We start from the raw sequence: 18,136 nt of genomic DNA on the forward strand, positions 1-18,136 counted from the left end.
TTCTGTTATTCTGACCATTTTAAAGCAGTTCCAGGCAGTTTAAAAACCCATTCTATTAGAGTCTTGTCTTCTTTGATGGCATATTGGAAAAGGCTGTACTGTAGAAGCATTTTAGAGGCAGCTACATGACCTCACGTACATTACAAGGCATTTCAAATTGGATCCCTGTTCTAGATCCAGGACAGCCTTTGCTAGGTCTATTCTCCATGGGCTCGTGGATCCATACCCTTACTCTTCCAAGGTTGCTAGGCTTTGGTAACCAACCCATATAACCTAAAGGCTACTGCACCAGTGGGACCGATGAACATTGTACAGTTGTGTAAGTTGCACTTACCCAAAGAACTAGATGTTCAAATTCCTGCTGCAGTAGATGCACCCATTGTTCACCCTCCTATTTTTGTATATAGTTACTTGCAGGGATATAAAATGCTTGGTTATTTCTTGTTATAGTGGTTCAGGATCAGTACACTTCACCTTAACCGTTGGGTTAAAAAGTACTGAAAATTCTTCACCCTGACTGCTGATTTTCCCTCCAGAGGTTTTGAAAGCTGGCTGGTGCTGCGCAAGACACAAACCATATAACCTGAAGGCTACTGCACCAGTGAGGATTCGAGCATCTACCATTAATGGTAAATGCACTTTCAAAATCCAAAACATAGGCTTCAATAAGGTGTGTTAAACCATACTCCTCAACTTCAAAAACACATGTAGAAAAGATGCAGACAACCAAACTTTAAAACTCCTTTGTAAAACGTTTATTAAGTGCTTTCAACCTATGCAGAGATCTTCATTAGAAAAACACAACTTAAAATGCACACTGCTTATATTGGCTAAACCATCATGTGACTAAATACTTAACCAAATTGGCCCCAATTATTTACATTTATTATGTCTTTTATTCCTGTTCAAAAGACATTTATAATTCACTATTTCATTCAACCCAGGATAAAAGTTTACATTTAACTATATCAACTATCTTATCTCTGTACTGTGGTTCACATTCCCTGTTTCCATTAAAATCGTTTGGTACAAATCAGTATACCATAGGGGAAGTATGTTTTTTAACAGAATGCATGAAGCAAGTTTTACATAATTAATTTTCTTTTGATGAAAATTGTCTTAGAAAATTGGAGTGGTTGTGGGGACAAGGGTGGCACTCAATTATGCCAAGTTAGTTATGGCATACTGGGAAACACATATCCTTAAAGATTTAATAGGATATCAAAGGATTAGATAATTCATTTGTTTTATTGGTGATGCATTTTTTATCTGGGTAGGTAGTGAAAATGAGTTGGTTGGTTTTCTTAGTGAGATCAACAATAGTACTACTTTTCATAAGTTTACATGGTAGGGTAGTGTGTAAAGGTAATTTTTTGGCTGTCAAAATATATAAATTGGATAGTCACAAAAATTTCTTATAGGGATACAGCCAATAATACCATCTTGCATTATTATAGTATGCAACCCACATATCTAAAATAATTTAATAAAGAACAAGTATATGGAACAAAACTATTGACTTCAGATGTTGAACTATAGGATGGGTTGATAAGAGACTTCACATAAAATATTTATTTTGAAAGGATTTCCAAAGGGTTTGGATGAAATAGTCATATAGACTGGTCAGTGTCTGTGCCCCTAGTTTTCCTCAGTAGATAGCTCAAATATAACGAGTATTATATATAATAATTGGTGCAATTTATCAGGTAGCAGTGCAGTCATGGAGGTGGTTGGTAAGAAACCTATATTTATTAACAAAAGGTGAAAAATCTAAAAAATTACAAAATATATTTAACAAAAATAAATACCTGGGAGAGGCTGGCATAATGGTTACGGTATTTACCTTACAGACACAAGGTACAGGGTTTGATTCTCACATGGAGTAATTGGCTAGGCTTAAAGTGGCTGATAAGGGCAGTTAGCCTAGTATTAATCTATGAACTTATGAAAAAAATGTATTTAAATGTCTAAACTGTTTTATGTGACTATGCTTTCTTTCTTTTGTGGTTGCAGTTTTAAGTACTTTTGCTCTCCTTTGCTTTGTTTCAGTGTCTAGAATAGATAGGACAGCTATATGAGTTTTCTTCAGCTGAGTTTTCTTGCATTTTGCCACTATAGGTAGCTTAATAAAATCAAGTTAAAACTGACCTTAAAAATGCACATATTCAAGAATTACAACCATATTAAGAAGGAAGGCCTCTGCAACTTAATTCAATTATTTAGCACCTATCTCAGATTACTAAGTTTAAAGGTAAATTTGAGGTGAAGGTGAGAGCTGAGCAGCACATTTCTTACTCTGTTGCCACCAATTTGAAAGTGCCATACTGTAAGCTATCATTTTAGACAAACTGCAAAGTTTTAATTTGGTTTGTTACCAGTACAATATGACAGTATACTCATTTTAAAGGCTAAGCTAATAAATGTAACTAGGATAAGATATTGAAAATTTTACAAAATTATTGTGAGCAAATTATAGAATTTGCCATGTTTTGTTTTTCATGTACTGTACTTATGTTTTGCAGGCTTTACAGTCACAAATATCTACTTTGCATATGGAAATTGATTCAAAAGAGAACAGTATCAAGTTCCTTAAATCAGAAAACAAGCAGTTATCCAAAAATCTTCAAACAATGTCAGGTTAGCATCAAATCACTTGATTATGTGCTGCTGTATACATGAGCTTCAGACCATCTGAATGTTTAGTAATGTTACAGTTAACAGGAAACAAAAGATAAGCAAATGCTTAGGTATTAGACACATGGCATTACATTACTCTGTGACCAGTTTTGTCACCCTTTGATGACTGTGATGGTTCCAATAAATAAGTCACCGTGGGTCACCGTGGCAAGGAATTTTTTTTTACTCACAAGGAAAGTGTTAAATCAGGTAGCAGTGAAAAATTGGGTCTATATCATATGAGCGAATTGCACAAATTGCAATTCCCACACCCCCAGCTAAATATATATTCCAACTCCAAGATTGCACTACAGTGAGGAAAGGGCAAATATCCTATTATTCACTGTACCGCAATCTCAGAAAAAGCACTTTGAGGTCCGGTACTTTCAATATTATGAGCGTTTGCAATTTGTGCGATTCGCTCATATGATATAGACCCTGAAAAATCGCTGTCAGCCTGACTGAAAATGAAACATGCTGCTTGTTTGGAAAGTGATGCTTTGGGGTTGTGGACTAGAGCTTTTAAGTGGTGGCTTTCACTATAAGCAGGAATGTTTTTAACTTTCTTATTGGTCTTCCTTAGATAACAGTATTCAGGATACACCAGAAAAGGATGGTAGAAAGGCATATTGGAAGCACCTGTAATCAGGGCTCAGTATAAAACACATTTGAAATTAAGTCAATGAATTTGTGCAATGATCCTGGACATTAGGATGGCCTTTTTTAGAGATGCTAAGAGTATTGTTAGAAAATTGAAATAAAGATGGGCCTAACGAAAAGAGCATACTAAACAGAACAAATCACTGCAGCAATAAAATCAAAGATTTAACAAAAAAGTGAGGATTTCAGAATGTAATGTACAGAAAATACAATCTGATGTTGTTAATCTTCATTCATTCCTTACTGATGGATTATCGGTTCTGTTCTCGAAACTGAGCCGGCCAATATCAAGCTCGTGTCAGCCAAAAACTCTCAAGCCAAGGCCCTACCCAGAATGCTCTGCTCCCTGTTACTTCAGATCTCGTTTGCCATGTTGCTCTACAACCGTGTCAAGCCACTCTCTCAGCCAAGTGTCTAATTTTTTGACAATATATATATATATATATATATATATATATATATATATATATATATATATATATATATTGTTATTGTACTTCCACGGTGGTGCAGCGGTAGCATTGTTGCCTCACAGCAAGAGGTTCTCCCGTTCGATTCTCAGCTGGAGTGTGGGGAGTGCCTTCTGTGTGGAGTCTGCATGTCCTCCCCGGAGTTGGGTAAGCGTTCGAAAGACATGTGTAAATGGGCGTGCCTTTGTTGAAGGTTGAACGTCGAGCTGGCACCTTGGCATTCATGAAAATCTACTGCCAATCATTAGCGGACCGGAGTTCCGCTGTGGCGACCCCTAACCGGGAAAAGCCAAAAGACAACAACAACAACATATATATTGTTATTACTCTAAATTTTCTCAAAGGTTTATTCTAATATTTTCCTACCCTGTTGCACACTTTAGACTCTCTTCCTTTAGTCTTTTCCCTTTATTTCCCTCTTTTCTTACCTTGTGGTAATTTTCCATTACCTTCATTGGTAATCCTTCCTTTTCTCTTTTTACCCTTTTCTTGGGTAGCCATTATTATTCCTTTTGCTACTGTGCTTCTTCAACACACCAGCTATGTCGGATATGAAAGGTTCCATTGGTTTTAAGCAGTGCAAGGATTGCGGCCGTAAGTTACCACTTTCCAGTGGCCATGACTTATGTGTCTACTGTCTTAATGTCTCCTACTTGACTGTAGATCCTCCGTGTGGGATTTGTAAAAGCTTCTCTACCAGGACTCTCAATGAGAGGAAGACTAAGTTAATTTGAAGGGTCTCCTCAAGTCTCCTTTCTCTGAGGCTATTTTTGGGTCAGAGGACTTACACTCTCCTGTTAAACCCCGCAGGAGGTGTTCTTCCTCTTCTTCATCAAAGTCACTCCCTTCTTCTCCCTCTGAAGATCGTAGAAAGTCGAGTCACAAGAAGGTGAAATTGATTACTACTCCAGCACTGCCACCTGTGACTCTGTGGCTCCAGGCTCGGCACCGCCCCAAATGATCCTGACTACAGCCATGTCTCCTTTATCAATATTGGCACTGGAGTTCCAGGTGCAGACAACTATAGTTCCAACAGTTCTGTCGGAACCCCAAACGGCACTGTCAGTACAGGTTCAGTCCCCGTCGGCACCATTGGTACAGTCTCCTTTGGCTCCAAGTATGAATCTTCTGTACTCCATGGTGCAGACTTTTTCAGCACCGACATGTACTTCAGTGCAGTCCTTCTCGACACCATCCTTAGTGCCGGTGCAGACACTTTCCACTACGGCACCGTACCCTTCAGGGCAGACCTTTGCCTTTACAGTGCAGACACCTTCAACTGCTACGGTGCTGACATCTTCAGAGCAGACCTTTTCTACACTGTTTTCTTTGGTGCAGACTTCCTTGGCTGCGAGCTCTGCACCTATTGAATTAGCAAGGACTAAATATTCCCCTTCACTGGATCCATTTGCAAGCAGTCAGTATAGTCCATTCCTAGAAAGGCCAGAAGTGCCATCAGCCTTCTCCATGAGGTCAACCAAGAGTCTTTTTCAGCAGGATGTGCTGCGGTTTGTTGACCAGTTGCTTGTGGCCAGAGGTCTTTCTCAACCATCAAAGTCCACGTTCCCTCATTCAGGTGAGCGTATTTTGCCTCAAACCCCAACGTATACTCCTCCTTCAACTTCCACTCAAGTCTCAAAGCCTATTACTCCAACAGCAGCTTCCCTCCCTCCAACTCCAATAGTGGATCTCACTTTGGAACCAGAGTCATCCTTGTGGCCTTCGGTGCACTGGGCATCGAGCTCTTCTCAGGCCAGTGGCTGTGCTATTGGGAAGGGCATTTCTGGCTCCATGCCAATGTTTTCTGTGGCACCTTCTAAGGATGCTCTGTCTCTCTTATGGCTCATGGTCATCTTGAGACTCCTGTTCTGGGGGCGAGCTCATCGGGGCAAGGTGTGACCCCGGTTCCAAGGTTGTGTTCAGTTTTGAGCTCCCATCCCTCTTTAGGTGGGCCAGCCTTCCAGGCCATGGAGAGGGTGCTTGCCTCCACTGGCAAAGCTCATTTGTCGGAGTCATCTCCTCCCTCTGTGCTGCAACTGCCACAAGCTTCAACTCCTGGACACACAAGAGCCTCAGGTCTCTCCTCCTCAGGAGACCCCCTCTTTGCAGTCTTCTCTAGAATCTCCCACTGAGGAAGCACCCCACAAAGCATCATGTAAAAGGAAACACATGGACTCCACTGAGGAGTCATTGACTGAAAATACGGATTTTGATAACAAAGAAGTGTCCCCACAGTCACCCTCTGATGTCCTTTGCTGACATCCTTGAGATCCTTAGACAGAGGGGTGACTAGAAACCCTCTAATCCTTCCTCTGATGAATCCATATTCCTGCAGGCTATTTATGCCCAGCCCCCTACCTCCTGGGTTACCCTGCCTGCCGATGAGCTCATCCAGCTCTTTGTGCAGCATGCATGGAAGGCTCCTGATACCATGGAAGCAATACCTAAGAGGCCAGATAAAATATTATCACCCCCCCACCAAACACCCCCACTGGTCACGTGGTCTACCAGTAGATGCTATGGTGGTGGCAGCTGCTACTAAGAAGGATTTGGCAGAAGAGAGCCAAACTGTCCATCCGCCTAACAAGGAGTCCCGGGTGACTGACAGATTAGGGAAGCATGTGTTTGCTTCATTGACCTTCGCTGTAATGGTTTGAATTATTTGGCACATTTTACCGGACTTCAGTGAGATCTTATCAACCAGCTATCTGAAAACTTGGCAGGAGCTGTTTCTAATGAAGTCCGTGATAATGTGGCTTCTCGGATAGCCCCCTAGAGTCCATTTCCAATATTTCCATATGTCTTATTTCTCACGCATCAGAAGGGACAACTAGACCGGCAGGAGCAGTTATTTTCACCAGACGACATGCTTGGATGCTCCTTTGTGACTTTGCAGACTCTTTTAAGGCTTCCTTCATGAATGTCCCTATAGAGGCCACTTCATTGTTTGGCCCTAAAGTCAAGGATATGCTGGCATGGTGTGAACAAGATGGCAAGACCTTGTCTGTCATTGGTGTCAGACACTCCACCCCTCAGCGATTCTACTCTAGAAATCAGAAGAGTGGAAAGATCTGGCACAAGAAATCACAGGGTTCTTTCTGGAATGCACCTACCGAGTTTTCTCCTAGAGGCCAAGGGGGAAACTCCAATGAAAGATGCCCCTTTTGGAGAAGAGGAGGTCTGCAAAACCGTGGTTAAAGAGATTCTTTCTCTGGCCAACTCTATCAGCACTCCTGAAGCATTGCCCGACTGCTCACCTCTGGAAGTGGTCGGGAGTCATTTCTACTTGTATCCTGCTGCCTGGCAAAACATAACAACTGACTCTTGGCTACAATGGGTTATATCCAGAGGCTATCACATCCCCTTCCATCTTTGCCCAGTCTCATCAAGAGTGTTACCCAACGTCCCACCCAGTCAAAGGGAAACAGCAGCACATGATATCAAAAAGCTGCTACAAAAAAGTCATCCAGACGGTCCCCCCAGACCAGATAGGATCCGGATTTTACTCAAGTTCTTTTTAGTGCTAAAAAAGACAGGGGACTGGAGACCAATTCTGGATCTCAGTACAATAAACAAATGTAAAAACAGAGAAATTCCGGATGGTCACAGTTCAGTCTATCCTTCCTCTTCTGGAAGAAGATGATTGGATGTGCTCTGTATATCTTCAAGATGCGTATTACCACATAAAAACGGACAAACGTTCAAGAAGATACCTCCACTTCTGTATAGGAGCCAGTCACTACCAGTTTCGAGCCCTGCCCTTCTGTCCATCTACAGCCCCCAGAGTGTTCACACAATGCATGGCAGTGGTTATCGCTCACTTGCGACTTCAAGGATTCCAGGCATTTCCATATCTAGACAACTGGCTCCTTACCGCCCCCGCCAAGCGTCTACTGGAAGAAGCCCTGCAGTATACTCTCTTAACAGCTAGAAGCCTGGGAATCAGTATAAACTGTGAGAAATCCAACACAACCCCAACTCAGTCTTTGGAATTCATAGGGGTACTGTTGGACACAAGAAATTGCACAGCATCCCTTCCAGAACACAGACTTCAGAGAATAAGACAAGTTCAACCACTGCTCTGTCACCACAAATCCCCAGCTCAATCTGTACTTCAGTTATTGGGGTCAATGGCAGCTTCAATTGCCATTGTTCCCCTAGACAGATTTCAAATGAGACTTCTTCAATGGCTACTTCTCACTCAGTGGTACCCTTTACAACATCCTTTGTCTTTTCAAATAAGTGTGACTCAGAGATGCAAGCAAGATTTACTCTGGTGGACGTCTTGAAATCCCCAACAGTGGTCTCGCCCTTTCACCCCTCATCTACAGATAGCCGCGGTGACCACAGACGCCTCCCTGATGGGGTGAGGGGGCTATGTCGGGGAAACATGATCCAAGGCACCTGGTTGGAGACAGAGGCCCTTTTGCATATTAGTATCCTGGAATTGAGGGTGGTGCTTCTAGTGCTGCAAGCATTTCACTCCATCCTTCCATAAGGGACTATTGCAATCCAATCAGACAACGTCAGTGGTCTGGTACATCAACAAACAAGGGGGCACAAGATCTTACCCGTTATGCCAAGAGGCCTTGAGAATATGGCAATGGGCGATAGCTCACAACTTTCTGATTGCAAAGCACCTTCCTGGGAGCTCCAACGTAATAGTGGACAAATCGAGCAGGTGCGTTCTACAGCCTCACAAGTTGTCCCTCAATCCTCTGATAGTGGCAGAAATCTTCTTTATTAGCCATTACAAGCTGGATTGCCTCTCAAGAGCTAGAGCTTCCTTTGGTTTTACCATTCTAAAAGGTCTCCTGTCATGGGGCTACTCAGGAAAACCACAGCTGGCGATTCTGACCCATATGTTGATATGTTGAATCAGGCAAACTGAATGAATAGGATACACAAGTTAGGTCCTTTCATTTATGTCCATCTGATTCAACAACCCTTCCATAATCCCATACCTATTTTAGTAAGACCTGAAGGATTGCCCCCTTTTCATAATTATCAGTCTTAGTTCACCCTTGCTGTTATTTAATTTGATGTTAAACTCTAACAGTTCATTCTGCAAATGTATCACTCTTGTATCATGCTCTTCTTGTGTATAACTCAACACTAGTAGATCACTGATTACGTTTACAGTACATTTCAAGTCTTCAGTTACCTGGAAACCTGTCTGGAACAGAATATCTCTAGTGCTGGCAAAATACCAAATGGAAGTCTAAGGCCTCCGTGCCTTCTTTATAGCATTTTTAGGTGTACACAGTTTATAGCTTGCTGCATCTAGCTGTATTGGTAGAAGTCCTGATTTGCACTTAGTAGTAAAAAAAAAAAAAACTTAGCACTGGTGTTTGTAGGACAGAATCTTCACTTCATGTTCTATATTACTTATTAGAGTCACTGAGAATTTTCTAACAGCATTTATCACTGGTACTGCATCAGGTTTTATTTGTATGTGATACTCTCTTTGTTAATACTGTCATTCAAAGCACATTTTTCTTCCTTTTCGACATTACTTCATTGAAACCATGATAGAATGATAGTAATAACTACAAAGTTATGTTTTTGAGTGAAAAAATATGAAAGAGGTTCATAGGTTCATAGATGTGTACTAGATTAATGGCCCTGGAGCCTTTACAAGCCTAGCCCATAGGATTACCCTGGCATCATGCCACCCGACCTTAGTTCCCAGTGCCTCTGTCAAGTAGAGCCACTGGAGTGATCCCCGGGGTAAATTTTCTATTTCCCATCCACTCATCAAGATTTCCCTTGAAGATGGCCAGTGAGGTGCTCTGTTTGACATGTATGGGAAGTTTATTCCATAGCATAGGCAGTCTCTGGGTTATGAACCTGTCCCTCCAGCACGTTCTGTTGATTGTGGTAATGAGATTGAGGTCTCTGAAGCGTGTGGTGTGGAGGGATTGGGATTTCTTTAGATGTAGCATTTCTAACAGAGCTGGGTCAAACATGGCTTTGTAAGTCAAGCAGAGATCGCCTCTAAGTAGGCTGGTCTATATTAGATGGATGATCAAACTTTCAAAAGTTCGACTGTCAAATGGTCAACACCATATGATTGAATTTTTGAAAGTTTGAACTTTTTAATGGAGATCTCCGTACAGCACGGAATAGGAAGATTTCCCTTTTCTGCACTGTAGTGCGATCTCAGAGTTAGTATATTTAAAGTGCAGGGTGTGTGGGGGGTGCAGGGGGGGGCTTACCTCCCTGCTTAAAATGTTCAGGTAGGTTATTTGTGTAGTTTATTTATTTTTTTAGATTTTCGAAATTTTAAAAGTTCAGTCATCTAATATAGACCCTAAGTATGCAATATGAGACAGTCTGTCCATATAGGACAAGTGTTTAAGGCCTAGGATACTCTTTGTGAGGTACTTTTGTGGCCTCACCAGTTGTTGTGGGTATCTACTGAGGTACATGCCAAATGGGGCATTGTACTCAATGACTGGCCTAATTTGGGAAGAGTAGAGGGAGACAATGACCTCTTTCTTCCTGAATGCAAAACCCTTGCAGTCCCTGAAGTCTCTGAAGTCTCTGATCAGTACTAGCAAAACACTACGATCACTCATAAAATCATCCAAGGCCAACTTTGAGAGAAAAATTGCAAAAGACACAAAAGACAATCACAAGGCCTTCTTTAGCTATGTTAGAAACATGGGTGGAAACTCCCAGATATGCTCAGAGTTAGTCCAAAATGACACAAAATACACTGAACCCACTGACATTGTCAACATTCTGGCAGACAGGTTCAGTGCAAATTTCTCCTCCCCCTCCCCCCCCAAAAGGAGAAATAACTATCCCAGCAGTGTGTAGCCTCCCTAACATCTCAGATGCCCAGGTGAGAGCCGCCCTCTCTAAAGCTAAAAACACAGCATCAATGGGACGGATGGTGTCCCGGCTGTGTGCTACATGAACTCAAGAGGAACTAAACCCACACATAAGGCTGCTGTTTAATCTTAGCCTTACTACAGGATCGTACCCAAAGAGTGGCGTGCGGCAACAGTGGTCCCACTTCACAAAGGCGGTGCTTCTACAGACCCTGAAATTACCGCCCATAAGCTTGACGAGCCTGGTCTGCAAAGCTATGGAGAGGATCATTATGGAACTCATAAACAAAGACATTGGGGACCTACAGACATTGGATCCTACCCAATTTGGCTTTGTCAAGGGCAGATCCTGCCTTTTGAACTTGGTCGACTTTTTCAAACAGTCACTAAGGCCATTGATGAGGGTAAGGCAGTTCACACAGCCTACCTTGACCTTGCAAAGACTTTGACACAATACCCCACTCGGGCATCATAGACAAACTCACCAGCTTAAATGTAAACCCATATGTCACAAGATGGGTTGCAAACTGGCTCAAGGACAGAACCCACAGGGTCAGAGTTGCTGGAGCTATGTCAGACTCTAAGCCAGTCACAAGCGGTGTCCCACAGGGCTCAGTCCTGGGACCCCTCTTGTTCGGCATTTATTTTTCCGAGGTACAGGCAAACATAGGAGGATTGTGGCTGACAAAGATCGCAGATGACTGCAAACTGGGCGCCATAATTGATACTCCAGCGGACACAAACATCCTTCAGAGAGGCCTCATAGAAATGGATAATTGGTGCCAGAGCCATGGCCTTAAGCTGAACGCCAAAAAATTTATAGTCATACCCTTTGGGAAAAACAAGGTACCGACAAATTACCACATAGGTGGTAATCCATTAATCTGGAAGAGGTAATCAGGGACCTAGGGACCCAGGTTGACAGTAACCTCTCATTTGACACTCACATTGCCAAAGTGGTTAGGAAGACCTTCTATATTGCCCACCTTATCATGAAGGGTTTCACATCTAGATCAAGAGAGGTCATTGTGCCCCTGTACTCTTCTCTTATCAGGCCAATGATTGAGTACAATGCCCCATTTGGGATGTATCTCACCCGACACCTGCAGCAGTTGGAAAGACCCCAAAAGTTCCTCACCAAGAGGATAAAGGGTCTTAAACATATGTCATATGCTGCCCGACCGACAAAACTCCAGCTCTATTCAGTCGCATACTGCCTACTCAGAGGTGATCTGTGTCTGACGTACAAGGCCATGTCCAATCCGGAATTAATGGACATGCTCCACCTCAGAAAATCCAAATCCATCAGAGCCACGAGAACAAGAGACTTAAACCTCAACACAGAAATAAATAGGACGTGCTGGAGGGACAGATTCATAACCCAAAGGCTCCCTACACTCTGGAACAGAATCCCAGTCCATGTTAGACAGAGCCCCTCACTGACTCTATTCAAGAGAAATCTCGACGAATGGGTGGGAGATCATAGGTTCACCCCGGGGGTCATCTCTGTGTCACTACTAGACAGAGGCACAGTAAACTAAACCCAAAAAGGGCATAGTATTCTCATCCTAAGGGGTGGTGAAAGCCACACACACTCTGGCTAGGCTTATAAATGCCCTAGGGCAGATAGCCTAGTACGAACCTATGAACCTATGAACCTTAGTAATGAGATGTGCCACACAGAAGGACTTTCTGACCACAGTGCCAATGTGGTGGTCAAAAGAGAGGTTGCTGTCAACCTGTGTTCCCAGATCTCTTATAACGCCTTCTGTGTTCAGTGGACTACCATCAATGTGGTAATTCATGGGAACCGGGTTTTTCCCAAAGAGTATGACGACACATTTTTTGGCATTGAGCTTAAGGCCATGGTTCTGACACCAGTCGTTGTTCTTAGTGAGGCCTTTCTGTAGGATGTCATCATCACTTGGGGAGTTAATAATAGCTCCCAATGTGCAATCATCTGTGAACTTTGTCAGCCAGAGTCACTTCATGTTGGCCTGGACTTCAGAGAAGTAGATACCAAACAGGAGAGGACCCAGGACCGAACTCTGTGGCACTCCACTCGTGACTGGTCGGCAACCTGACTTGGAGTCAGCAACTTTCACACTGTAGGTTCTATCTGTGAGCCAGTTTGCAACCCACCTAGTGATATAGGGGTTGATGCCTAGCTTAGTGAGGTTTTCAATGATTCCTGAGTGGGAAATGATATCAAAGGCCTTGGCCAGATCAAGGCAGGCTGTATGAACCACCTTGCCCTCATCCACAGCTCTGGTAAATGACTCAAAGAAGTCAACCAAGTTGTGCAGGCATGATCTACCATTCACAAAACCAAACTGTGTGGGATCCAGAGTTTGGAGATTCCCTATATCCTTGTTTATTAGGTCCATAATGATTCATTCTATAGCTTTGCATATCAGACTCATCAGGCTAATGGGGCGATAGTTTCCAGGGTCTGTAGTCGCTTTTCCTTTGTGGAGAGGGGTGACTGTAGCAGTGTGCCATTTGATAGGGACAAAGCCTGAGGTGAGGCTGTGATTGAACAGGGCACTTGGGTGAGGTGCCAGTTCACTCTGTAGTTCATGTAGAACACAGCCAGGAATATTGTCAGGTCCCATAGAAGCTGTATTCTTGGCCTTGGACAGTGCTGTTTTAACCAGTGCAGCAGTAATACTGGGTGCCTGGAAATCTACTGGTATTGTGATTGGTCCTTTGTGGGGGGAGAGAGGGGTAAAGTTGGCACTGAATATGTTGACCAGTATATTGGAAATATCTGTTGGCTCGGTATAGGAGGTACCATTGTGCAGTTGCTCAGAGCAAATCTGGGTATTGTCGTGGAGATTATATACATAATTATAGAAGGCCTTGTGGTTGTCTTTATTATATGCTGCAATTCTGTTTTCATAGCTAGCTTTAGCGGATTTGATGAGTGATCTCAACTTTTTGTTGAGGCTGATAAAGGAGTTTTTCCAGTTTTGGGACTTTGCCTTATTCCACATCAGTTTCCTCCTTCTGTTGCAGAGTTTTTTTTATGACAGGGGACTATCAGATTGGCTTCCTTTTTTTTGGAGGAGAGTGTCTTGGTTCTTTTGGGTATGGTGAGATCCATGCATTTATGTATGTGTTCATAAGGTCTATATTATATATTTGAACTTTCAAAACTTCGAATCCCATATGTTTGACAACATATGGTTGAAGTTTGAAAGATCGAATATACAATAAAAAAAAAACAAAAGAAAAAGAAAAGAAAAACTTACCTTAATAGCACCCCCCACACCCCCTTACTTAAATATATCAACTCCGTGACCGCATTTCAGTGCAAAAAAGGAAAATTCTCTCATTCTGCACTATATGGCGCCATTATGTTTAACCTTTGAACTCCTGAAATGTCGATCATACGGTGTCAACCATATGACATTCGACATTTCAAGCGTTCGGTGTTCATATGTTAGGAACCCTGTTCATACAGTCCATTGGTGTATGATTCAGCAGTCATGCAACTATTCTCCATTTGCATGGATGCTGTGAAGTTAGCCACCTCTGTTTTTAGGACCCCAAGTGAGCCTTGGAGAAGTTTTTCATGGTGGTTACTGTGAAGACTGGTAGAGATGTGTGAAGGCTGCCATCCTAGCCAGATAGAATTTGGCACATAATTCTATCATTTGTAAATATGAATGTGAATCACAGGCTTGTTGTCTTAAATGAAAAAAATGTTGAACTTAAAACAATGTGGCAACATTGCCATCTGCTGTAAAGAAAGCTAAGTCAAGCATTTCTTGTTGGTCCTTTGAAATTAAAATTATTTCATGACTGCCTTTGATGTTTACAAGTTGGCTCCAGTCCGGCTAGATGAAGGCTTCCTGCCTATTGTTTTAAGGCTAAAGTTAATGACCAGAATTTACATGTGGAATGTCCTTTATTGCTCTAAGTGTAAAAGAATGTAAATGCCATTTCTATCAGCCTGGGAACACCAGGAAAGTGCAAAAGATGATGTAATGTTTTAGCAGAACTGCAGTTTCAATTTAAACGGAGAGAACAAGAGTTTATTGAGTATTTTTGTCTTGATATCCAACTCAGCACTGTCTTATGCTCTCTTCATGTAAGTAGTGTATTAGAACTGTGTTTTCTCCTAGAAGTAGCCAGGAATTATAAAGGTTAGACTAAGTGTTTTTCTGTGATGTCAGAACTGTACTACTGATTTATTTTAAGTATTTCTGTGTGATCTCTGAACTCTCTTGACTAGCACTGACTGTGTAGTAGAAAGTATTGTCCTGTGGTTTTAATTATTTATTATTAAATATTTTAAAACCTTTTAACTGTGGCTGGTTTTGTGTAGACATAAGTTAAGCTCTAGAGTACATTGCATATTTATAGAGTTTACTGTCCAGGTCACTCCACATAAGCTTTGACTGTTTAGTCACATCTACCAATTGGATAATAATATTGCACAGTAATAAGTGGACACCCTTTTAAGGGCCTATGAGTAGCTGGTAAGTATTAGCTGGGTGGTGGCAGTAATTACTACAGTATAGTCTGGGTAAAAGGGGCACAGCTGGAGAACCTGTGCCTGCCTACCCCAGGAGTGTCTGTGTGGTTGTATAAACTCTTATCTCAAAGTGTGTGCGTGTGTGTGTGTGTGTGTGTGTGAGCTACTTGGGCAGAGACACAAAGCACTGGTTGGACAGAGAGGGTGCTTGAGATCTTAGCTTGCCCAGCTAGGCTGAGATCTTGACCCTATAGCTGTGCCAGTGGGGAGTCTTATTGGAGACCTGGGGAGCAAGGGAGCGACCAGTACCGGACTGACTGCAATCTCTGTGTGCTCTTAAGGGAAATTGCACTTTACTGTGTGTATTTGTTATCCTTTCCTCTCATATGAGACGCCCTCCCTGGTGTTAGTGGTGAGGATTAAGGCTACTTGATTGCTGGACCAGGGCACGGACGTCACAGTTACCTTTGCAGGGTGGGTGGGGGGGTGGGAGAGGTGTAGATTTCCATGGTGATTAGTTTGTGGTCGGATCTAACCAGGGAGGAGCTGACTATTGGTGTAGAGCAATGGTCGCCCATGTTAGTAATGACCAAGTCAAGATGTTGCTACCTTTATTGGGGGTAAGAACTAGCTGGTCCAGGGCATTGGAATTAATGAATTCCAGAAAACATTGGGCAAGTGTATTGGTACATGAGCAGTTTTCCCAGTTAATGGAGGGGTAGTTGAAGTCACCCAGTATGAGAGTGCTAGGTTGGACCCTAATATTCTCCAGGGTGCTTAGGAACATGGAGTGTAAGTCTTGGGACATGGTTGGGGACCTATAGCAGGCTATGACCTGAATCACCGTCTTACCCAGTGTTAGCTGTATCTGAAGTATCTCTGATGCGTTATGTTAGGCTACCAGTCTGGAGGTGTGCACATCTTTTATGAATATGGAAACACCACTGCCTTTGGAGCTTCGGTCCAGGTTCTGGAGCCGAAAGGTGTGGAATGAGTTATAGCCTGGTAGTGCAGGGGTGCTTTCTGCTGCTTTAAACCAGGTCTCTGTTACAGCACAAATGTCGATGTTCTCCATTTTGAGGAGTGCTTCAAGCGAGTGCATTTTGAGATTTAGACTTCTAGCGCTGAGCAGCATGACCCTCAGATTGCCTTTGTTTGTAGCTGTTACGGTGGTAAGTTAGGCTTTGGGACACCGCCTAAAAAAGGCACTATAGGGGTGACAAGAGCCTTGGCCAGTATCCAGAAGCCCAAGGGTGATAGATGCAGGCCATCTCTGGCAAAGCATTGAGGTCTGTCAATCATGTCATCCCAGGCAGACAGATACTGGATCCCCTTAGAATGACAACAGATATTTGCCAATTGTTGAAATCAATCAATGTGAAGTTGTTCAATCTCGCCGTTCATTCTCCACTGATGGGTTCGGAGCTGATCCTCGGCTCCGACACGGCCCACTGGCAAACTCAAAGTTCTCCAGTAGCTTGAGACCCAACACCTTATCCCACAATGCACTGCTGGAATTACTTCAGATCTAGTTTGCCGCGGCATTTTCCAGCATTGCTCGAGACTATTATTGTGAGTTTTCAACTTTCAGCAAGTTATATTTTTCAATTTCTTATATATCTTTGATTAATCTATAATACTAGATATTACTAGCTAGTAGATAGTTGTTTTCTGTGTTCAACCCCCTTTCCTCAGTAAAATCTTTCCTTGCCTTCAGCCCTTTGGCCTTAGGATCTCTTTTTATAGTTGTTAGTCAGTGTTCCCTGTTTGGGACTTTTGTTATTGGATTACTTAATCCTGTTTATATTGATATAATTGTTAGCTGCCCCTTTTGGGCTCTGTGTATTTTGTGTGAGTTAGTTAGTTAGTTAAGATTTCCCAAATAGCTCATAGTTAAATAGTGTGTTCCATTTAGTGGAAATTGTAAAATGTCTGAAGAAAAAGATAAACATCCGAAGTCTGGGTTTAAAAAATGCCCAGACTGCAGACAGAAAATGTTTGTCATGGATGCCCATGTGCAGTATATTTACTGTTTGGGTGAGGTGCACCTCAAGAGTCATGCAGTATCTGCCACTCCTTTTCCACCAGAGTGCTAGCAGAAAGGAAGAGGAAGTTAATTGATAGGGGTATTATCAAACACACTTTTTCTGAGGCATTGTCTGACCAGGATGGGGCCACCAGATCATCCAAATCTTTCTCTGAATCTAGGTCTAAAAAAGAAAGAAGGTCAGAAAGTGTGGTGACTTCAGCTCCACTGCCTTCAGAGCTGACAGTCTGTTCTTTTCGGAACCGGGACACTGCTCTGGAACTGGTTGCTGAAAAACCTCCAGCCATACTGCTCCAATCGGCTCCATCTGTTCACTCTTCCAGGTCCTCTGTCAGCCTTTCTGATCTGGATATGGACCGGCTGGTTCAGAAACTCTTAAAGGCACCAGGCCTAGCTAAATTGCTGTCGGCTCAGACCCAACCATCGTAGCCGAAGACCACTACTCTTGAATTGTCTGCTCCACCTCTGAGCCATACCGGACCTTCGGAGCCGGAGGAGGCCAACCTGATGATTGTGCATCCCTTGGAGCTGACACCTGCTCCAGTGTCATCGGCTCCATCTGCTCAGACGTTCTCAGCTCTGATCGGGGACTCTAGGAGCCGACACTCTCCGGTCGGGTCCAGGGAGGATAGCCACACCGACTTGTCGGTGCTGACTCTTCCTCTCGGGGCCTCAGCTCGGGTGAGCTTGGCTCCTACCTCGGGCTTGGAGCCCACGGCTTTGGTGCGGAAGGAGATCGTGGCTCCGTCGGATCTGTCGACTCCTTCTCATCGGAGCCGAGGTGCATTTGAAGCCATGAGGTGAGTGTTGTCTCCTAAGACTTCTTCATCTCAAGGTCTGGCCTCTTCTTCCCCTAAAGTGCCTGTGTCAGTTTCTGTCTCCTGTAGTCATCCCAAGCATAGAGACCCTGAGCCTCAGGTAGCCCCACAGGGTGATCCCTGCTCTTCTGAGACCTCTCCAG

At 43.1% G+C, this 18,136-nt stretch overlaps 1 protein-coding gene across 1 annotated transcript in view; it reads left to right on the top strand.

Moving 5' to 3' along the window:
- Positions 1-18,136, top strand: part of LOC122797007 (myosin-10-like) — an 862,491-nt gene that overhangs the window by 74,228 nt on the left and 770,127 nt on the right. The window contains exon 2 of the mRNA XM_044065778.1: positions 2,523-2,637. Within this exon, the coding sequence (XP_043921713.1) occupies positions 2,523-2,637 (115 nt within the window). The remainder of the gene's footprint in view (positions 1-2,522; positions 2,638-18,136) is intronic.

The sequence above is a fragment of the Protopterus annectens genome, chromosome 3.part0 (genome assembly GCF_019279795.1).
Source record: "Protopterus annectens isolate FY-2018-M chromosome 3.part0, PAN1.0, whole genome shotgun sequence".
In the NCBI taxonomy this organism is placed as follows: Eukaryota; Metazoa; Chordata; order Ceratodontiformes; family Protopteridae; genus Protopterus; species Protopterus annectens.